We start from the raw sequence: 18,748 nt of genomic DNA on the forward strand, positions 1-18,748 counted from the left end.
AAAAAAGAAAAGAACAAAAAAAAAAGAGAAAAAGAAAAGAAAAAAAAAACAAAAAAAAACAAAAAAAAAAAAATAAAAAATGCAAAAAAAACAAAAAAAATAAAAAATGCAAAAAAACAAAAAAAAATAAAAAATGCAAAAAAAAATAAGAAGATGTAAACCTCCGCGAGGATGAATCGGGTTTACGTCTTAGCGTAGTAAAAAAAAACAATTTATAAAAAATAACAATAAAAAAATTAATAAAAAAAAAACAAATTAACAATATAAAAAAAATGCAAAAAAAATACAAAAAAAAATAAAAATTTACAAAAAAAATGAACAACCAAAACAGAGTATTATTTAGATAATAATTGTAGATAATAATGTTAGTTTGTTATGTATTTAGAGTTAGAAATACAGAAAAAATTCCTCTGATTGAAAAATCAAATTTGTTTGTTTTTAAAATAACAAAATGTCTGGCTAATTGGCTCGGCCAAGGCCATCAAATTCACTAAAAAAAAAATGGTGCCTAATGTATGCTGATGATGTAGTGTTAATAGGAACTAGTGAAAGAGACTTAGAACAAAAACTGGAACAGTGGAGACTCTGGAGGAAAAAGGTTTAAAACTTAGTAGGACAAAAACAGAGTATTTGGAATGTTCATTTAAAGATGGAGTTACTACAAATAAAATGGTATCTTTGGATGGTGAAATGATTGTGAAAAGCAATAGTTTTAAGTACCTAGGATCGGTATTACAGAGTAATGGATAAATAGATGGAGATGCATGCAGTAGAATTAGGGCTGGATGGATGAAGTGGAAAGAAGCGAGTGGTGTGTTGTGTGACAGAAAAATTCCAATGAAGCTGAAGGGAAAATTCTATAAAACAGCCATAAGACCGGCTATGATGCACGGAACTGAATGTTGAGCAGTGAAAAAGAAAAAGGAACAACGAATGCATGTGGCGGAAATGAGAATGCTTAGATGGATGAGTGGAGTGACAAAGAAGGATAAAATTAGAAATGAGTATATTAGGGGAAGTCTAGGTGTGGTACCAATTGATGCCAAAATGAGAGAGCATAGGTTAAGATGGTTTGGTCATGTTCAACGTCGATACGTTAATCACCCAATACGAAGAATAGCTGAAGTGCAGATTCCTGGAAGGAGTAGGAGAGGAAGACCAAAGAAGACCTGGGGGGAGACGATAAGGCAGGACATGTTGGTAAAGGGGATTAACATTGATATGACCCAAGATAGAATTGTGTGGAGAAATGCAATTAGGGAAGCCGACCCCGCATAGGGATAAGGCAAAGAGAATGATGATGATGATTCTAATGATTTATACAGAATTTATTCATTATTTACATTTTCATTATGATCTTATGTTTATGTTTAATTACTTGGTTTTGGTTATTATTATATTGTAAAAATAAAACTACTGGTTTGTGACGAATAAAAGAAGATTACTAGTCCAGAGAAATAAGGATTTTCTCAGGATACTCAAAGGTCCAGGTAGCTGACTACTTTTTTAGTTATTGTAGATTGTAGACCTATAGGAAGAAAACCTACCTGTTTCCTGCCTAGAGTTCGCGTCCGTTTTTTAATTATTAACAGTTTAGTGCAAAAATCGCGATTTTTTCGATTTTTTTCACCCCCTTCAAAAGCTAAATAGTCGACATAAAATTACAAAATTTGATTTTTTTAAAAATCATTGAAAAAGCTTCAAAATACCGATTTTTGAATGTGAAAAGTCAATTTGTTGCTTCACAAATTGCAAAATAAATGAATATCGATATTTGTTAATAACTTTTACTAAAGGGCCTAGCCGGGCAAGATGATGAAAACTGCCCCCAACTCGATAATTCCATATAGGTAACCGTTTAGCATATATAGTGAAACTCACCTTCTGAAATTTTTAGCCCCCTAAGTGGTCATGTGACCCACCTAGAGCCTAATTAGGGTTTTTATGTTTTATGAATCCGGTCCTGGAAATCGAAAGTGAACAACGTGAAAAATTTAGCTCTCATAAAAATCAAAAATTAAGTGGTATAAACAAAAAATAAAATATTAAAAGTAAGATTAATAGTTAAAGGAAAGTGCAGTGTACGACACAACTCAAAAGCCTTCAGAAAAACTGTAAGTTAATGCATGCCTAGATTAATATTCATAAAATCAAAAATCCAGTAAGTACCTAATATTTAAGCATATTATAATCAAAAACTAAATAAAATAAACCAGGAACAAAAAACTTGTCGAGAATAGATTAAGACCAGCCGTTTAGCAAAATTAAATATAAAAGTCAGGGACGGCTTTGGAAAATTTAATCAGGTGGAAGATAAATTAAATTAAAGTAGGTAGGTAGTGTCTTCTCTGAACGGATAGGGTGGAAGACACTGCCTGACGCCAACTTTAAAGAAAATAAGGTTACGGGTATAATCCCACTCGAATGAACAATAAAAGGAGCAAACCGGAGCATGATAATTCGTTTGACAAAGAGGAAGCATTTAAGAAAAGTAAGTCAACAATAAGAACACCACCCCAAAAAGACGATAAGGAAAAGCAAGAAATGGATGAAATAAAGAACATATTAGCAGAACTGAAGCAGGAGATTAAAACAGAAATAAATAACTTAAAAACAGAAATGAAGGAAGAAAATAAGAAGACCAGAAGTGATATAAAAGAACTAAAAGAAGAAATAAAACAAAATAATGAAGAAATAAATATTATAAAACTAGAAATCCAAAAAATGAAAAATGAATGGACTAATGAAAGACAAGATTTGATAGAAGAAATGAATTGTTTAAAAAAGAAAATAAAAAGATAACAGAAGATATAAAAGAACTCCAACGAACAATATAAATAATGGACAAAGACAAAAGGAAAAATAATTTAATTATTAGTGGGTTAGAAATTGATACTGACGATTCAGCAACACTGAAAGAAAGAGCAACAAATATGATTGGAAAACATTTAGGTGTAAATATTAATATTAAAAGAGCATGTAAGATTGGAATAAGAACATGCTTAATAGAACTAGGAAACGAAACAGAAAAAACAGCCATTCTACGAAATAGGAACAAACTAAACAATGTTCAACCCAAGAAAATATGGATAACAGAGGACCTTACAAAAAAAGAGAGAGAAAAAATGAAATCTCTAAGAGACAAAGCAAGGGAAATGAGAGATAAATGAAAAACAGTGAAAATTGGGTACAACAAAATTACAGTGGATGGTAAGGAATGGAGATGGAACTACAATGAGGAAAAGGTAGTGGAGGTAGCGAGTCCAAAAAACTAGCAGAGCGACAGAGAAGAGACGAAGTAGATGCCAGACAAGGATTAGAAAACAAGGAAATTACGAATACACTGGACAATGAAAATAAAAGTATAGACTCGATTAGTGATAAGATTAGGTTTAGGAGTTCAAATGTTAAACATAATAATAGAAATAGGATGGGTGGTGGAAATATTGGTAGTATAGGTAGTATAAATAGTAGTAGTAGTAGTAATAACAATAATGGAAAATCAAATACTAGTTTTGTAAATGAAGAATCAGAACAAATAGAAATAGCAACATGGAACGTGACCTCTCTAAATGGAAAGGAAATAGAAATAACTGAAGAAATGGAAAAAATGGGTATCCAAATAATGGGAATAAGTGAAACAAAAACGGTAGGAGGAGGGCACATAAATCTAAATGAGGAATATAGTCTTTATTATTCAGGAGTACCGCAGGGACAAAGAGCAAAGGAAGGAGTTGGTATAATAGTAAATAAGAGACTAGAACCAAGAATAACACACTATGAAACATTATCATCTAGAATTATAACAATCCAAATGGACCTAAAAGACAAAATAGGATTCATACAATTATATGGACCAACTGAAGGCAGAGATGAAGAAACGATGACAGAATTCTACAATGAACTCCAAAGAGCACTAGACAAATTAAGAGAATCGAGAGAGAAAATCATAATTTTAGGAGATTGGAATTCAAGAGTGGGCAAGGATGTCAACAAAGGATTAGGATGCATTGGAAAATACGGAGAGGAATGTTTGAACAGGAATGGTGTCAAAATGCTAGATTTCTGCCAAGCAAATGACCTACTAATAGGAAACAGATTTACAAACCAAAACATCGAAGACAAATATACGTTCGTGGCGGAAGAGAGAAGAGCGAAAAGTTTGATAGATTACATAGTTTATACGATAAACCTAGAAGATAAAATACATAACGTCTTAACTGAAAAGGAACCGGAACTAGCTACAGAGCACAGGATGGTTACTGCAAAACTCGAGGATGAAAAAATAAAGGAGGTGGAAAGAAAAGATTACCAAAGAGTAAAAGTAAATAAGCTCAAATTAGAACAGGTGCGATAACATTACAAAAAAGAAACAAATAGAAGATTAAGACAACTAGAAAACCAAAAAGAGGCATGGACACTGGAAGAAAGATGGAACGCCTTCAAAGTAGTCATAAAGTCTACAGCAACAGAAATATGTGGAATCAGAAAACATAACAAACTCCATAAAAGAACGAGATGGTGGAACAATGAAGTTAAAACAGCAGTGAAGAAAAAGAAAATAGCATGGAAAAAATACATTGAGACCGAACTGGAAGAAGATAAAGAAGAATACAAAAGGCTGAGACGATTAGCGAAAAACACCATAAAACAAGTAAAAACAAAGACGTGGGAAGAGTTTGGAGAAGAATTACAACAAAACTATGTAACAAATAATAGAAGCTTCTGGACAACAATCAGACATATGAAGAAAGGAAAACATAAAGAAATAACAGCCGTAAGGGATACAACAAACCAAATCCAAACAACTCCAGAACAAATAGCTAAAGTATGGAAAGAATACTATGAAAACAAATTTAGAAATGCAATAATAGATGATAGAAATGAAACATATCAAGATAACGAGAACAAAGAAATAGAGCAAATAAATAGAGAAGAAGTAATATTGGAAGTATCAAACGTAAAAATAGGTAAAGCTGGAGGGGATGATGACATAGACCCGGAAATGGTCAAGTACATGGGAGAAGAAGGGATAAACTGGTTGTTGAAAATATACAAAGAGGCATGGGAAAAGCAGCAAATCCCAAAAGACTGGCAAAGTAACCTTATAGTGCCAATATACAAAAAGGGAGAACACGTCAACTGCGAAAATTATAGAGCAATATGTTTATCATCGGTATGTTTTAAAATATACACGAAAATAGTAGAGAAGAGGCTAAGACAAGAGGTAGAAAAAGAACTGGGAGAAGAACAAGCAGCGATTAGACCAGAAAGACAGACAAACGATAACATTTACATCATTAGAAATATAATAGAAAGAAGTACTGACTCGGGGGGAAAGCTCATTCTAGCATTCATAGATCTAAGGGCAGCATTCGACTCTATAGAAAGACAAATTATATGGAAATGCTTGCAGAACATGAAAGTACCAAGTACACTGATAAAAATAATTGAAAATATATAAGGAGTAGTAAAAGGACGTGTACAGATAGCAGGAGAAAGATCTGAAGAATTCAATTGGGAAAGAGGTATCAAGCAAGGAGACAGTCTTAGTCCGCTACTATTCATTATAGTCATGAATTGACTAGAAATACTGGAGAAAGAACGAACCAAATACAGACAACAATAGGATACCAAAGATTACAGCCAATAAAAATAGAAGCCCTAATGTATGCGGATGACATAGTCCTTATAGCAGATTCCGTGACAAAAATGCAAAAACTCATAAATATATGGACAGAAGAAATAGAGAAATTAAAAATGGAAATAAACATCGAGAAAAGTAAAATAATGGTCATCGGCGAAAAGGAAGAAAATGAAGTAATTATAAAATGCAAAAATACTCAACTGGAAATAGTTACAGCATATGATTATCTTGGAAGTATTATTACCAATGATGGGAAAATAGACCTCGAAATAACAAACAGAACTAAAAAATCAAACAAACTGTACTACGCACTAGCGCCAATTCTGAGGAAAAAAGAATTGTCCCACGAAACAAAAATTAAAATATATAATACGATTGTGATACCGACGATACTGTATACAAGCGAAAATTGGACTTTACAGAAAAAGCATAATAGTAGGATAAATGCAATTGAGATGAGACATTTACGTACTATAGCCGGAAAGACCAAATGGGATAGAATAAGAAATGACAATAAGAGGGATAACTAAACAGAAACCAATAATGAATAAAATAATAAAGAGGCAATTAAACTGGTATGGACATCTGATGAGAATGAAACCTAGTAGACTAGCAAGGAAAATTCACGAAACAAGGAATATTACAAAAAAGAAAAAAGGCAGGCCGAAGAAAAAATGGATACAGCAAATAGTAGAAGCAGGAAAAATCAAACAGAAAACGCTAGAAGAAATGAAACTAATAGCACAGGACCGAAAAGAATGGAAGAGATGGGTGAATATGTAGCTAAATTAAACCCAAATCCGACACCTGAAAGGGTATAAGGAAGGGGAGAAAGAAAGAGAGAAAGATGTTTTTATTTTTTATCTCAGCCGCATCGAGAACTAGCGAAAAACTTTAAATAAAAAAGTTGTAAGCTTTAAAAAGTTCTATCCGAATTTTTTTTTTTAATTTTTGGCGGGAAATTTAAATTTTAGAACGATTTTAAAATATTAAATGAGTATAAAAAATAACTAAAACATTCGTTTTTACGAAAAAAATATATAACGTGTATTTTTGCATAATGTTTAACCCTGAATTTTTTCAAATTATTAAAATTGGTGAAACGCACATTTAAAAATAAAAAACCGCATTTTTTCGGTTTTTTTTTTTCGTTTTTTGATACAATTTTATAAATGTTTTTCAAAAAAGGTAACAGGTTCGATTCGAAGGTTCGAAAGGTAAGGTTCGATTTACGGCCTAAAATGTTTCGCTATAACGGCCCCATGTTGTCATTCTCGAGCAAACGCAATCTCGATGCACACTCTTTTCTATTTCCACTTGTTTATGCATAATTTGAAAATAAAATGAGATGAGGCCCATCTAAGGAATATCTTAACATTTTAAAGGGAATTATAGAAAAAGCTGGTTATAATCCTGAACAAGTGTTTAACGTAGACAAAACAGGACTTTGTTAGAAGCAAATGCCTGATCGCACGTACATTTCAAAAACCGAAAAATCTGCGCCTGGTTATAAATGGTCTAAAAAACGATTAACTTTGCTACTTGGTGAAAATGCCACTGGTGACTTTAAGCTAAAACCACCTAAGTTGTCCAAAAATCCAAGGCCTATTACAGTACTAAATAAAAATCATTTACCCGTTATATGGAGATACAACAAGAAAGCTTGGAGTTTGTAGATTATTTTTGGTTTTTGGAATCTATTATTATTTTATATACAGTCGGAAAAATGAAAGATTACCCATGTACGATCACATCAATCACTTATTTTGTATTTGCTGTCGTTTTCTATAAATGACAAACGTTCGTTATAGAAAAAGACAGCAAATACAAAATAAGTGATTGATGTGATCGTTCATGGGTATTCATTCATTTTTCCGACTGTACCAGTATATGTGCGTTTTTTGTATGTATTTTTGATTTAATTAAAATAAACAGATAAAATCAATTTTTAACGACAAACCATGTAACCATATAATTTAACAAATTTGGAACCTATCCCATTAAATTTTTTTGAATTTGTATTAGAATAATTGATTCGTTATACGGCATTTCGCTTTGCGGCCATTTTTCGTGGAACGTATCTAGGCCGTAAAGCGAGGTATGGGTGTAATACAATTTTCTGTATCTCCGGATAAACTCAATGGATTTTGATCTCTTTTTTTAATTAGTATGTAATTTTTACGTACATTACAAATATGCAATTTGTTTATAAATTTATTAATTAATAATCAGTATAATTTGTTTAAACAATTCTTTAATATAAGTGTTAAAAGTACACGTTTAAGGCACGCGTTTGCAGAATGAGCGATAGCGAGTTCTGCAATTCACATGAGTGCCTTAAAAATGTACTTTTAACACGCATATCATACAATATTTTTTCTACAAACGTAATTACAGGACAATATCTACGAAAACTTTTAGATGAACTTGACTGACATTCCATTTTTATATTTTTTTGACATTACATCAAAATTGTCTATACGATCAATACGAATTGCAGTGCCATAAAAATTTTTTAAAGCACTAGTGCCTTAAAGTAGCATTTTTAACGCTCGTATGGAGTGCTAAAAATTGCATTTTTAACACGGTTGTAGAAAATACTTATTTATGATATAAGTGTTAAAAGTACACGTTTAAGGCACACATGTGAAAGTTTGCAGAATGAGCGATAGCGAGTTCTGCAATTCACATGAGTGCCTTAAAAATGTACTTTTTAACATGCATATTATACAATATTTTTTTCTACAAACGTAATTACAGGACAATATCTACAAAAACTTTTACTTGAACTTGACTGACATTCCATTTTTATATTTTTTTGACATTGCATCAAAAGTGCCTATACGGTCAATACGAATTGCAGTGCCATAAAAGTTTTAAAGCACTAGTGCCTTAAAGTAACATTTTTAACGCACGTATGGAGTGCTAAAAATTGAATTTTTAACACGGTTGTAGAAAATAGTTATTTATGATATAAGTGTTAAAAGTACACGTTTAAGGCACGCATGTGAAAGTTTGCAGAATGAGCGATAGCGAGTTCTGCAATTCTCTATTTTTTTTTACAAAAATTCTCTATTTCTCTATTTACAAAAATCTATTTTTTTAATCATAGTATCATTAATGATCATAGAAAAAGTTAAAGTACACTTTAGTAAATAAATTATTTTTATTAGATAATTATTTATTGAAGATAATTAATTTATTAAAGTATACCTTAACTTTTTTTATGATTAATAACGATAGTATGATTAAAAACATGGATTTTTCGGGAAAAATTATTTTTTCAAAAATTGTTTAAAGAAATTAGACTGTTTATTAATTAATAAATATCAAATTGCAAATAGACAAATTGCATATTTGTAATGTATAGAAAAAGTACATACAAATTAAGAAAAAAAAGATCAAAATATATTCAGTAGATCCCGAGATATAGAAAATGATAGTAGTTTTAAGTTGTCTTTTTTAGTTTTTGAACTCGTGCATTTGTCGGCTCCCAGCTACTTACCACGACTAGTCACCAATTGAACTATATTTTTAAAAATTCTTGTAAAATACATACCTACCAGCTTTTCGAATATGTAAAATGATTTTTTCTACGGACAATATTTTTAAAGTTATTCTAAATGTTTATAAACTACAAAATTTAAAAAATTTGGCATTAGGATTTTTGACTATATTAGATAATTTTTTATCTTTTTTTAGTACATTTTGATAGTGTCACTTTTCTACTTTCATTTGACATGCACATAATTGCCTCTTCATTATTTTCTGTCTTATGTTACTGCAAAATAAAGGTCTCTGGGATAAGCAAATAGAATACCTTTTAAACTAATTAATGAATCAGTCTAAAATTATGAGGGTTTGTTAAGAACCCCAATACCCAACTTTGGGTGAATCACTAAAATTCTAAAGTAGTTTTTGTAAAAGTTATTAACAAATAACGATTTTCACTTATTTTGCAGTTTGCGTAGCAACAAATCTTTTTAACTTTGAAAAATCGGCATTTTGAAGGATTTTCAATGTTATAAAAAATTAATTTTAACTATTTATAATGGGAAATAAGCCACAATATTATTAAAAAATGATTTTTATTAACGTTTCGACGCCCAAATCGGGTGCCGTTGTCAAAATACAAAATACTACTAACAGAAACAAAAATGTTGTTGCTTAGTAAAAAAAATATTCTTCTAATAATTTATTTAATTTGACTCATTTATATCGGCAATTCAGATACATATGATACATTTTAAAGTAGAAGACTTTAAAATGATATTGCCAATATTTATGAGTTGCGTTTCTGGGACGACTTTACTGAAAGATAGTTCATTCGATTACATGAAATCAACACCAACTCAAGAATATCCGTCACAAAAAAATCATAGCATGTGATCTGTCTTTAAAAAGACAACCACATGCAACGGTGACATTAAAATTCTCGCGTTAGAGATCTCATAGTAAATCACGAGGGAAAACCAGGAAAAACCTCGTGATACTATCCCGACATCGTAATATTTAATAATATTGTGGCTTATTTCCCATTATAAATAGTTAAAATTGTAAAAATGCCACAAGAAAATAGCTTCAGAACAACATTAATAAAAAATTAAATTTTGTAATTTTATATCAACTACAGTAGAGCGTCGATTATCCGAACGTCGATCAACCGAACGACCGGTTATCCGAACTCCCGACTCCCGCGCCCCGCACTCGAGTACCCAGTAAGCGTTAGTAATTAACGCTTAAAATATCTTCAATTTTCTTCAATATTGTATCCAAAAATATGTTGTTGCAAAGACTGCACTTTTTTGTTTAATTGCTATTTGTCATTATCAAGATATAAATAAATATGTAGGTATATAAATTAATATGTATGACTATATCAATATAGTTCGATTATCCGAACAAATCGGTTTTCCGAACACCCATGTCCCCCAATTAGTTCGGATAATCGACGCTCTACTGTATTAAGCTTTTGAATGAGGTGCAAAAAATCGAAAAAATCGCGATTTTTGCACTAAATTGTTGATAATTAAAAAACGGACGCGAACTCTAGGCAGGAAATAGGTAGGTTTTCTTCCTATAGATCTACAATAACTAAAAAAGTAATCAGCTACTTAACTGGATCTTTGAGTGTCCCGAACACGGTCTATTTCTAGCTTATTTCCCTGGAGTCTACCTATTTTATTTTATTTTATTTTAGTCTATTTTATTCATACGGTCCAACAATGAACGTCAAGAAGACAAAGTTTATGAGAATATCAAAAACTCAAAGAAATAACGAGAATCGTTTCATAATCGGAACCAATGTCGGACATGTCGACCAATATGCATACCTTGGAACAATGATCAACTCCACAGCTGATTACTTACAGGAAATCAAAATCAGAATAGAAAAAACTAGAGCAAATTTTAACAAAATGAGAAAAAGTGCTCTGCTCAAGAGATTTAAAGTTTGAGCTAAGAGTTAGGTTGGCTAGGTGCTACGTTTTCTCGACTTTGTTTTATGGAATGGAAGTTTGGACCTTGAATGCTGCATCAATGAAAAAACTAGAATCATTCGAACTGTAGGAGTACAGAATTCCGAAAATATCGTGGACAGAACACGTCAGAAACAAAGAAGTTCTCAGAAAGAAGATTTTATTCATCAGCATTTTATGTTTATTCATTATCATTATTATCTTGGGTAGCGATAAGAAGTATTCGCTTTAAAATTACAGGCTATGTTAAATATGAAGTAAATGCGAAAAATATACACTGGTTAGTGACATCAATATAAACAAGTTTTTTTTATAACTGTTTGTATCTGAAAATATCATTGTTATTTTTACTATTTTTTTTTTAATTTCATCACATTTTTTCACCTTCTAAACCTTACTTTTGACTTATAATACCTACAAACAATGAAATAACTACAAATATTTCAAAATCGAAATCAGCAAAATCAGTTCAGTCATTCTGGAGCTGTTAAAAAAGATATAATAAAAAAATAAAATGACGTATATTAAACGTTATTTAATGTTTATACAGGGTGTCCAGAAACTCTACCGACAAACGAAGACAGGAGATTTTTCAGATAATTTTAAGATAATTTAACCCAATTCACTTAGTCCGAAAATGCTTCCTAAGGGAGCTAGAGCTCTTTGAAGATGGCGTCTTGTAATTAGTTTTTCTTAAATACCTCCAGAATGCTTTTATTTAGAAAAACAAAAATTGGTACGCGTATTTATCTTCAAGATATAAATCTAATCCATCTCTTGCAAATTTCTAGTACCGATCATAGGCGTCCGTTTTAGGTAGGGCAACGGTTATTTTATCGCATAACTTTTTTATCTTTAACTTTTATGCATTTATGACACTGGATTATTAAATTGCGAAGTATTCTAGTACTAAAAGGTACTCTTCTTTTAAATCGGTAGGACACACCGTTTTCTAGAAAAATGGATTTGAAAATTTTTCGCTTTATGAATAAAAAAAATTTCAAAAAAAAAAACTGTTTAGAAAGACGAAAACTGGTACATTTATTTATATTCCAGAGATAAATCGATTTCATTAAATGCGAATTTCTAGTACTGGTCATAGACGTCCGTTTTGGGTAGGTCAACAGTTATTTTATAGCATACCTTTCTTGTCTTGAATTTTTGAGCATTTTTGACACTAGATTATTAAATTATGAGGTATTCGAGTACTAAAAGTTACTCTTACTTTATGTTTGTAAAATACTTCGTTTTTTGTTGAAAAGTTCTTTCAATTTTTTTTCAAATTCCAAGAACGAAAAATTTTCAAATCGATTTTTCTAGAAAACGGTGTGTCCTACCGACTTAAAGCAAGAGTACCTTTTAGTACTAGAATACCTCACAATTTAATAATCCGGTATCAGAAATGCATAAAAGTTAAGGACAAAAAAGTTATGCGATAAAATACCCGTTGCTCTACCCAAAACGGACGCCCATGACCAGTACTAAAAATTTGCAATGGATGGAATCGATTCATCTCTGAAAAGTAAATAAGCATACCAATTTTCGTTTTTCTAAATAGACGCGTTCTGGAGGTATTTAAGAAAAACTAATTTCATGACGCCATCTTCAAAGAGCTCTAGCTCCCTTAAGAAGCATTTTCGGACTAGGTGAATTGGGTTAACTTGTCTTAAAATTATCTAAGGAATCTCCTGTGTTCGTTTGCCGGTAGAGTTTCTGGACACCCTGTATATCGACAAATGTCCTGGACAAACTGCACGACGTGTCGCATTAGGATCTTATAAGATTCGATAAGTGAAAACGGATGAACATTTTATTGGTTAGAGTAAATGTTAACGAGTTTTTTTTCTTCCAAAAAGACCTTTTAGCGAGACCATACACTTTATGCATAATCTTATTAACACATCAATAAATTGTCGTGACGCATCCATTCAGTTTTAAATTGTTTATAACTGGGAAACGATTAACTTTAGAGAAAAATTACAAAAGCCCTTTTTTGTTCCCAATGATCCAAAGAACCTAAAATAATCTACCCGGGCCGAAAAAATGGATTTTTAAAATTTGTTTACATTTTTTTAATACATGTCAGCAATAACTCCGAAATTATGGCATTTAGGTATAGGGAATATAACATGAAAAATAATCAGTAGGTATTTCTTAAGGACTTCAAAACGCAAAAAATATATAGGGTGTTCCATCTGAAATAAGAAAGTTCATTAGATTTCCAGAGAAACGGAAGATCTGACAACAATGTAATTACCACTATCGGCCGCATTAGAAAACCCTTACCCACCAAAATCTATAAAAATCTTGCAAGCCGTTTCAGAGATAATTGAGGCTTTCCATACATAAAACTTACTCTGTATATTTATGTTTAGAATCATTTAGTAAGTTACAAAAGTATTCAAAGTAATGTTTTTCAAAAAAGTCTCCACCACCTAGCCCAGTTATATTTAAAAAAATTTCATAAACAGTATTATTTTCACGATGTTGTAAACTTATGGTTTATCATGTTTAAACAATTAAAATCAGTCACACCTTTTGTTATCTTGCTATCTTAGTCCCGAGCCATAAACCATATACGCTTTCTTATCAATTCATTGTCAGATCGTTCTAGCATTTCCAGAATAGGGTTATTTTATCGTATTACGTAATATTCCGGGATCCCACACCCATTTCCACCATTTATTACTAACAAGCTAATTTTTCGTGAGTAGCTTCATTTTGACGAGACGCCCAACTTTTGTTCTTACAACAATTTTTGTTTGTGGTAGCTAACAGTGGTAGCAGAGGTGAAATATGTTGATTTGACGATTCTCAAAAATTTATTACTAACGGGGTTTTTTTGTTAGTTTTTAAGATATTATCTAAATTAGCCGAAAAAATATGTATCCCCCAAAATGCAAGGATTTATCAAAAAGTCCCCTATTTCCAACATGTGTATCATTAAAAGGAGGTCCTGAAAAATGATTACTAACCACCTGATTTTTTTTGTTGGTTAGTTAATATTTATATAATTTAACACCCACATTGTCCTATAAATTGTCTGGTACGTTGTTCTGGTCCTACGTTCAAAAGTTGTTAATACCAAAAGACATAAGACCATTTTTTTATTAGTAGCTGTAGGACAAAGGTATCACGTGATAGGTATGTATATTTTTCATCCAAATAAAACAATGTCCTGCAAGAAAACAAGTCCTACAAGAATTGTCATGTGCCCAAAAAAATGTGATGAAAAGGCCTATGCACCTATATTCGTTGCTAACACAATGAAAACAACGCTATGCGCATGCGTACTTGTACCAGTGTAACTCAGCTCTAATAGCAGAAAATAAATTGATTTTTAATTTCATGAATTTCAAATATGTATTTAATTGGAGGACCGGAATAACGAACCATGCAATTTATAGGACAACGTGGGTGTTAAGAGTTATGTAAATATTAATTAACCAACAGAAAAAAAATCAAGTGGTTAGTAATTATTTTTCATGACCTCGTTCATGATACATGTTGAAAAGGGGGGACTCAAAAAAATCAGATGGTTAGTAATTATTTTTCATGACCTCGTTAATGATACCTACACGTTGAAAAGGGGCGACTTCTTGATAAGACCTTGCATTTTGCAGGACAAATATTTTTTCGGCTAATTGAGATAATTATCTTGAGAATTAACAAAAATAACCCAATTAGTAATAATTTTTGAGAATCGTCAAATCAACATATTTCACCGCTGCTACGCCACAAACAAAAATTGTAAGGAAAAAAGTTGGGCGTCTCGTTAAAATGAAGAAGCTACTCACGAAAAATTAGCTTGTTAGTAATAAATGGTGAAAATGGGCCTAGAATCCCGGACTATAAGGTTTGAGTATTGCAGATTATGGTATTTAAAGTTATATTTACTTACCTTTTTCCTGAAAAGTATACTTCCGGTCCTTCTTTAATAACGAACTTTGAATCATTGTAACCCCAACCATTCCATTTTATTAACTCTTGGCTAGAACAAATAAAAAATAGTTGCAGAATACGTACACTATAATAGTCCAGAAAGCCACTGCGCATCCGCTAGGAAAAATATTCTAATTCGGATTTTTTGCACAATCTTACTCAAAAAGGACTCCTTTTATCAAATTTGCATGTTGCCAGGATCAAAAGGTGGTCAAAAATTGTTTAAACGTTTTTTTTGTTTTTTTCCCAAAATTATTTTTTTTGCATGGAAAAAAGTTTTTTTAAGTTTTTTGGATCATTCCAAACAGAAAAGGTCTTTAGTGACTTTTCTCGAAAAATGATAGTTTTTGACATATAAGCGATTAAAAATTGAAAAATTGCGAAATCGGCCATTTTTAACCCTCAAAAACTATGTGAAAAACTGAAAATTTGAATGTTGCCAAGGTAAGCAGATATTCTTTAAACATCGATTGATGAAATCCCGAAGAGTTTTTTGCAATACAATATTCAAAACTCCTTTGTTTTTTAATTGCTAATCAAGCGTGCGCGACACTATTTTCCACCGACAGTATGGTACAAATGAAAGGAATAAATTCGCTATTTCGTAAACCGGCGACTTTAAGAAAAAATCCCGAAACAGGTCGATTTTTATTTTTAAGTTGTGATATTGTGGCATATATGGTATACTAGTGACGTCATCCTTCTGGGCGTGATGATGTAATCGATGATTTTTTTAAACGAGAATAGGGGTCGTGTGCTAGCTCATTTGAAAGGCTCTTCAATTCTCTATTCAGTAATATAACATTTACATAATTATTTATACAGGGTGTCCAAAAAATTTTTATTAATGTAAATTATTTGACAAAAAAAGAAGTAGAAGGACACCCTGTATAAATAATTATGTAAATGTTTACATAACTGAATAGAGAATTGAAGAACCGTTTAAATGAGCTACCACACGACCCCTATTCTCATTTAAAAAAATCATTGGTTACGTCATCACGCCCAGATGGATGACGTCACTAGTATACCATATATGCCACAATATCATAACTTAAAAATAAAAATCGACCTGTTTCGGGATTTTTCCTTAAAGTTGCCGGTTTACGAAATAACGAATTTATTCCTTTCATTTGCACCATACTGTCGGTGGAAAATAGTGTCGCGCACGCTTGATTAGCAATTAAAAAACAAAGGAGTTATGAATATTGTATTGCAAAAAACTCTTCGGGATTTCATTAATCGATGTTTAAAGAATATCTATCTAACTTGGCAACATTAAAATTTTCAGTTTTTCAAATAGTTTTTGAGGGTTAAAAATGGCCGATTTCGCAATTTTTCAATTTTTAATCGCTTATGTGTCAAAAACTATCATTTTTAGAGAAAAGTCACTAAAGACCTTTTCTGTTTGGAATGATCCAAAAAACCTAAAAAAACTTTTTTCCATGCAAAAATAATAATTTTAGGAAAAAAACAAAAAAAAAAACGTAAAAAAATTTTTGACCAGCTTTTGATCCTGGCAACATGCAAATTTGTTAAAAGGAGTCCTTTTTGAGTAAGATTGTGCAAAAAATCCGAGTTAGAATATTTTTCCTAGCGGATGCGCAGTGGCTTTCTGGACTATAACACTGCTCAAAATTATCAAAGCATTATAAATATTATCAATATCAAGTATCTGGGTTAGACTAGACTAGAGGCACATGTCAAAAAATGGATGGGTCATATGAACCACTAGGTGACGTATATAGGACGATATAAGAGCATAAAATAATAAGGTTTAGCACTATGCCGTCACTTGTAAGCTGTCCAATTGAGTGCTGGTGAGAATTCAAAAGTGCAGGTAGAGTGAGTACATTTTGGTCATATATTTTTGTACGTTTACCATCGATAGATCCATGAAAAATAATAAGAAAGCGCGAAGTGCCGTAAAAAAATGGTGCGCCACAAAGTTGGTAAATTTTTTTTTGATTTTCTGACAATTTCCGGGGTAAATTTGGTCATTTCATTCTGTACGGCATCAGTTTCATACTGTTTCAATACAGCTTCTAATCCATTATTCCGCAACGCCGTACAAAAATCATGCGATAAAGGAAAAATCGAGGGTTGCAATCCCCTCTCTTTCCGTGGTCCGGGGGTGATTTGAAACAACATAAAATTAATTTATTTTGAAAGTATTTTATGCATATATGATATTTTTTACATGCCGTAGTGCAGCCGATATGTGAAACAATTGTGCATTTAATGATAGAAGTATATAATTTGGACCACATATACTGCACATATAAAGGTTCAAATTTAGATATGAGTCCATCTCAGATTTTGCCTTTTACAAAAATGGCGGGGATTCAAAATGGCGACTAAACATTGTGACTAATAGCACGATAACTTTTGAATAAGACTTCAGATTTCAACCAAATTTAGTATATAGGTTCTTTTTTTGATGTATAAGATCGAGGTCTTGAACCCGAAGAATCGGTTTATCAGAAGTTGTGTTTTTCCTGGTTTTTATGTAAAAATATGCTGTTTTTCTTTCAATTCTTTCACCCTGTATATATTAATTTTTCAAAAAGTTAATACCACCATTGAAAAGAGCGTAAAAATATTTTTCAGGAAATATTTTTAACTTTTTAGTTATGTTAATTACCATGTAATAAATGCAAAACGTATCTTCACATGAACCTATATGCGGCAGATTTATGCAAATATAAGAAATATTGTGCATTTAATGGTAGAAGCATATAATTTGGACCACATATACTACACATATAAAGGTTCAAATTTAGATACGAGGCCATCTCAGTTTTTGTTCCTTTTATAAAAACGGCGAGCATTCAAAATGGCGACTATACATATGTGACTAATAGCACGATAACTTTTGAACGAAACGTCAGATTTCAACCAAATTTGGAATATAGGTTCTTTTTTTGATGAATAATATCGAGGTCTTGAACCGGAAGAATCGGTTTACCACAATTTAAGTTTGTACTTTGTTTATGTAATAATATGTTGTTTCTTTTTTAATTCTTTCACCCTGTATATGTATATACATTTTTCAAAAAGGTAATAACGCCATTGAAAAGAGTGTAAATATATTTTTTAGGAAATATTTTAAACTTTTCAGTTGTGTTAATTACCATTTAATAAATACATAACGTATGTTCACATGTACCTATGGGCGGCAGATTCATTTTGAATGCCCGCCATTTTTGTAAAAGACTAAATCTGAGATGGCCTCATATCTAAATTTGAAGCTTTGTATGTGTAGTATGTGTGGCCAAATTATAAATATGCTTCTACCATTAAATGCACAATAATTTTTATATTATTATTAACACGAATCTGCCGCACATAGGTACCTACATGTGAAGATACGTTATGCATGTATTAAATGGTAATTAATATAACTAAAGAGTTCAAAATATTTCCTAAAAAATATTTTTACGCTCTTTTCAACGTCGGTATCACCTTTTTAAAAAATTAATATATACAGGGTGAAAGAATTGAAAAAGAAACAACATATTTTTACATAAAAAAAAAACAGTAAAAACACAAATTCTGGTAAACCGATTCTTCCGGTTCAAGACCTCGATATTATTCATCAAAAAAAGAACCTATATACCAAATTTGGTTAAAATCTGACATCTCGTTCAAAAGTTATCGTGCTATTAGTCACATTATGTAG

At 31.4% G+C, this 18,748-nt stretch overlaps 1 protein-coding gene across 1 annotated transcript in view; it reads right to left on the bottom strand.

Annotated features, from left to right (window-relative positions):
* LOC126884461 (alkyldihydroxyacetonephosphate synthase) overlaps positions 1-18,748 on the bottom strand; it is a 146,654-nt gene that overhangs the window by 59,579 nt on the left and 68,327 nt on the right. Inside the window, exon 2 of the mRNA XM_050650395.1 lies at positions 15,026-15,115. Coding sequence (XP_050506352.1) covers positions 15,026-15,115 — 90 coding nt within the window. The remainder of the gene's footprint in view (positions 1-15,025; positions 15,116-18,748) is intronic.

The sequence above is a fragment of the Diabrotica virgifera genome, chromosome 5, assembly GCF_917563875.1.
Source record: "Diabrotica virgifera virgifera chromosome 5, PGI_DIABVI_V3a".
In the NCBI taxonomy this organism is placed as follows: domain Eukaryota; kingdom Metazoa; phylum Arthropoda; class Insecta; order Coleoptera; family Chrysomelidae; genus Diabrotica; species Diabrotica virgifera.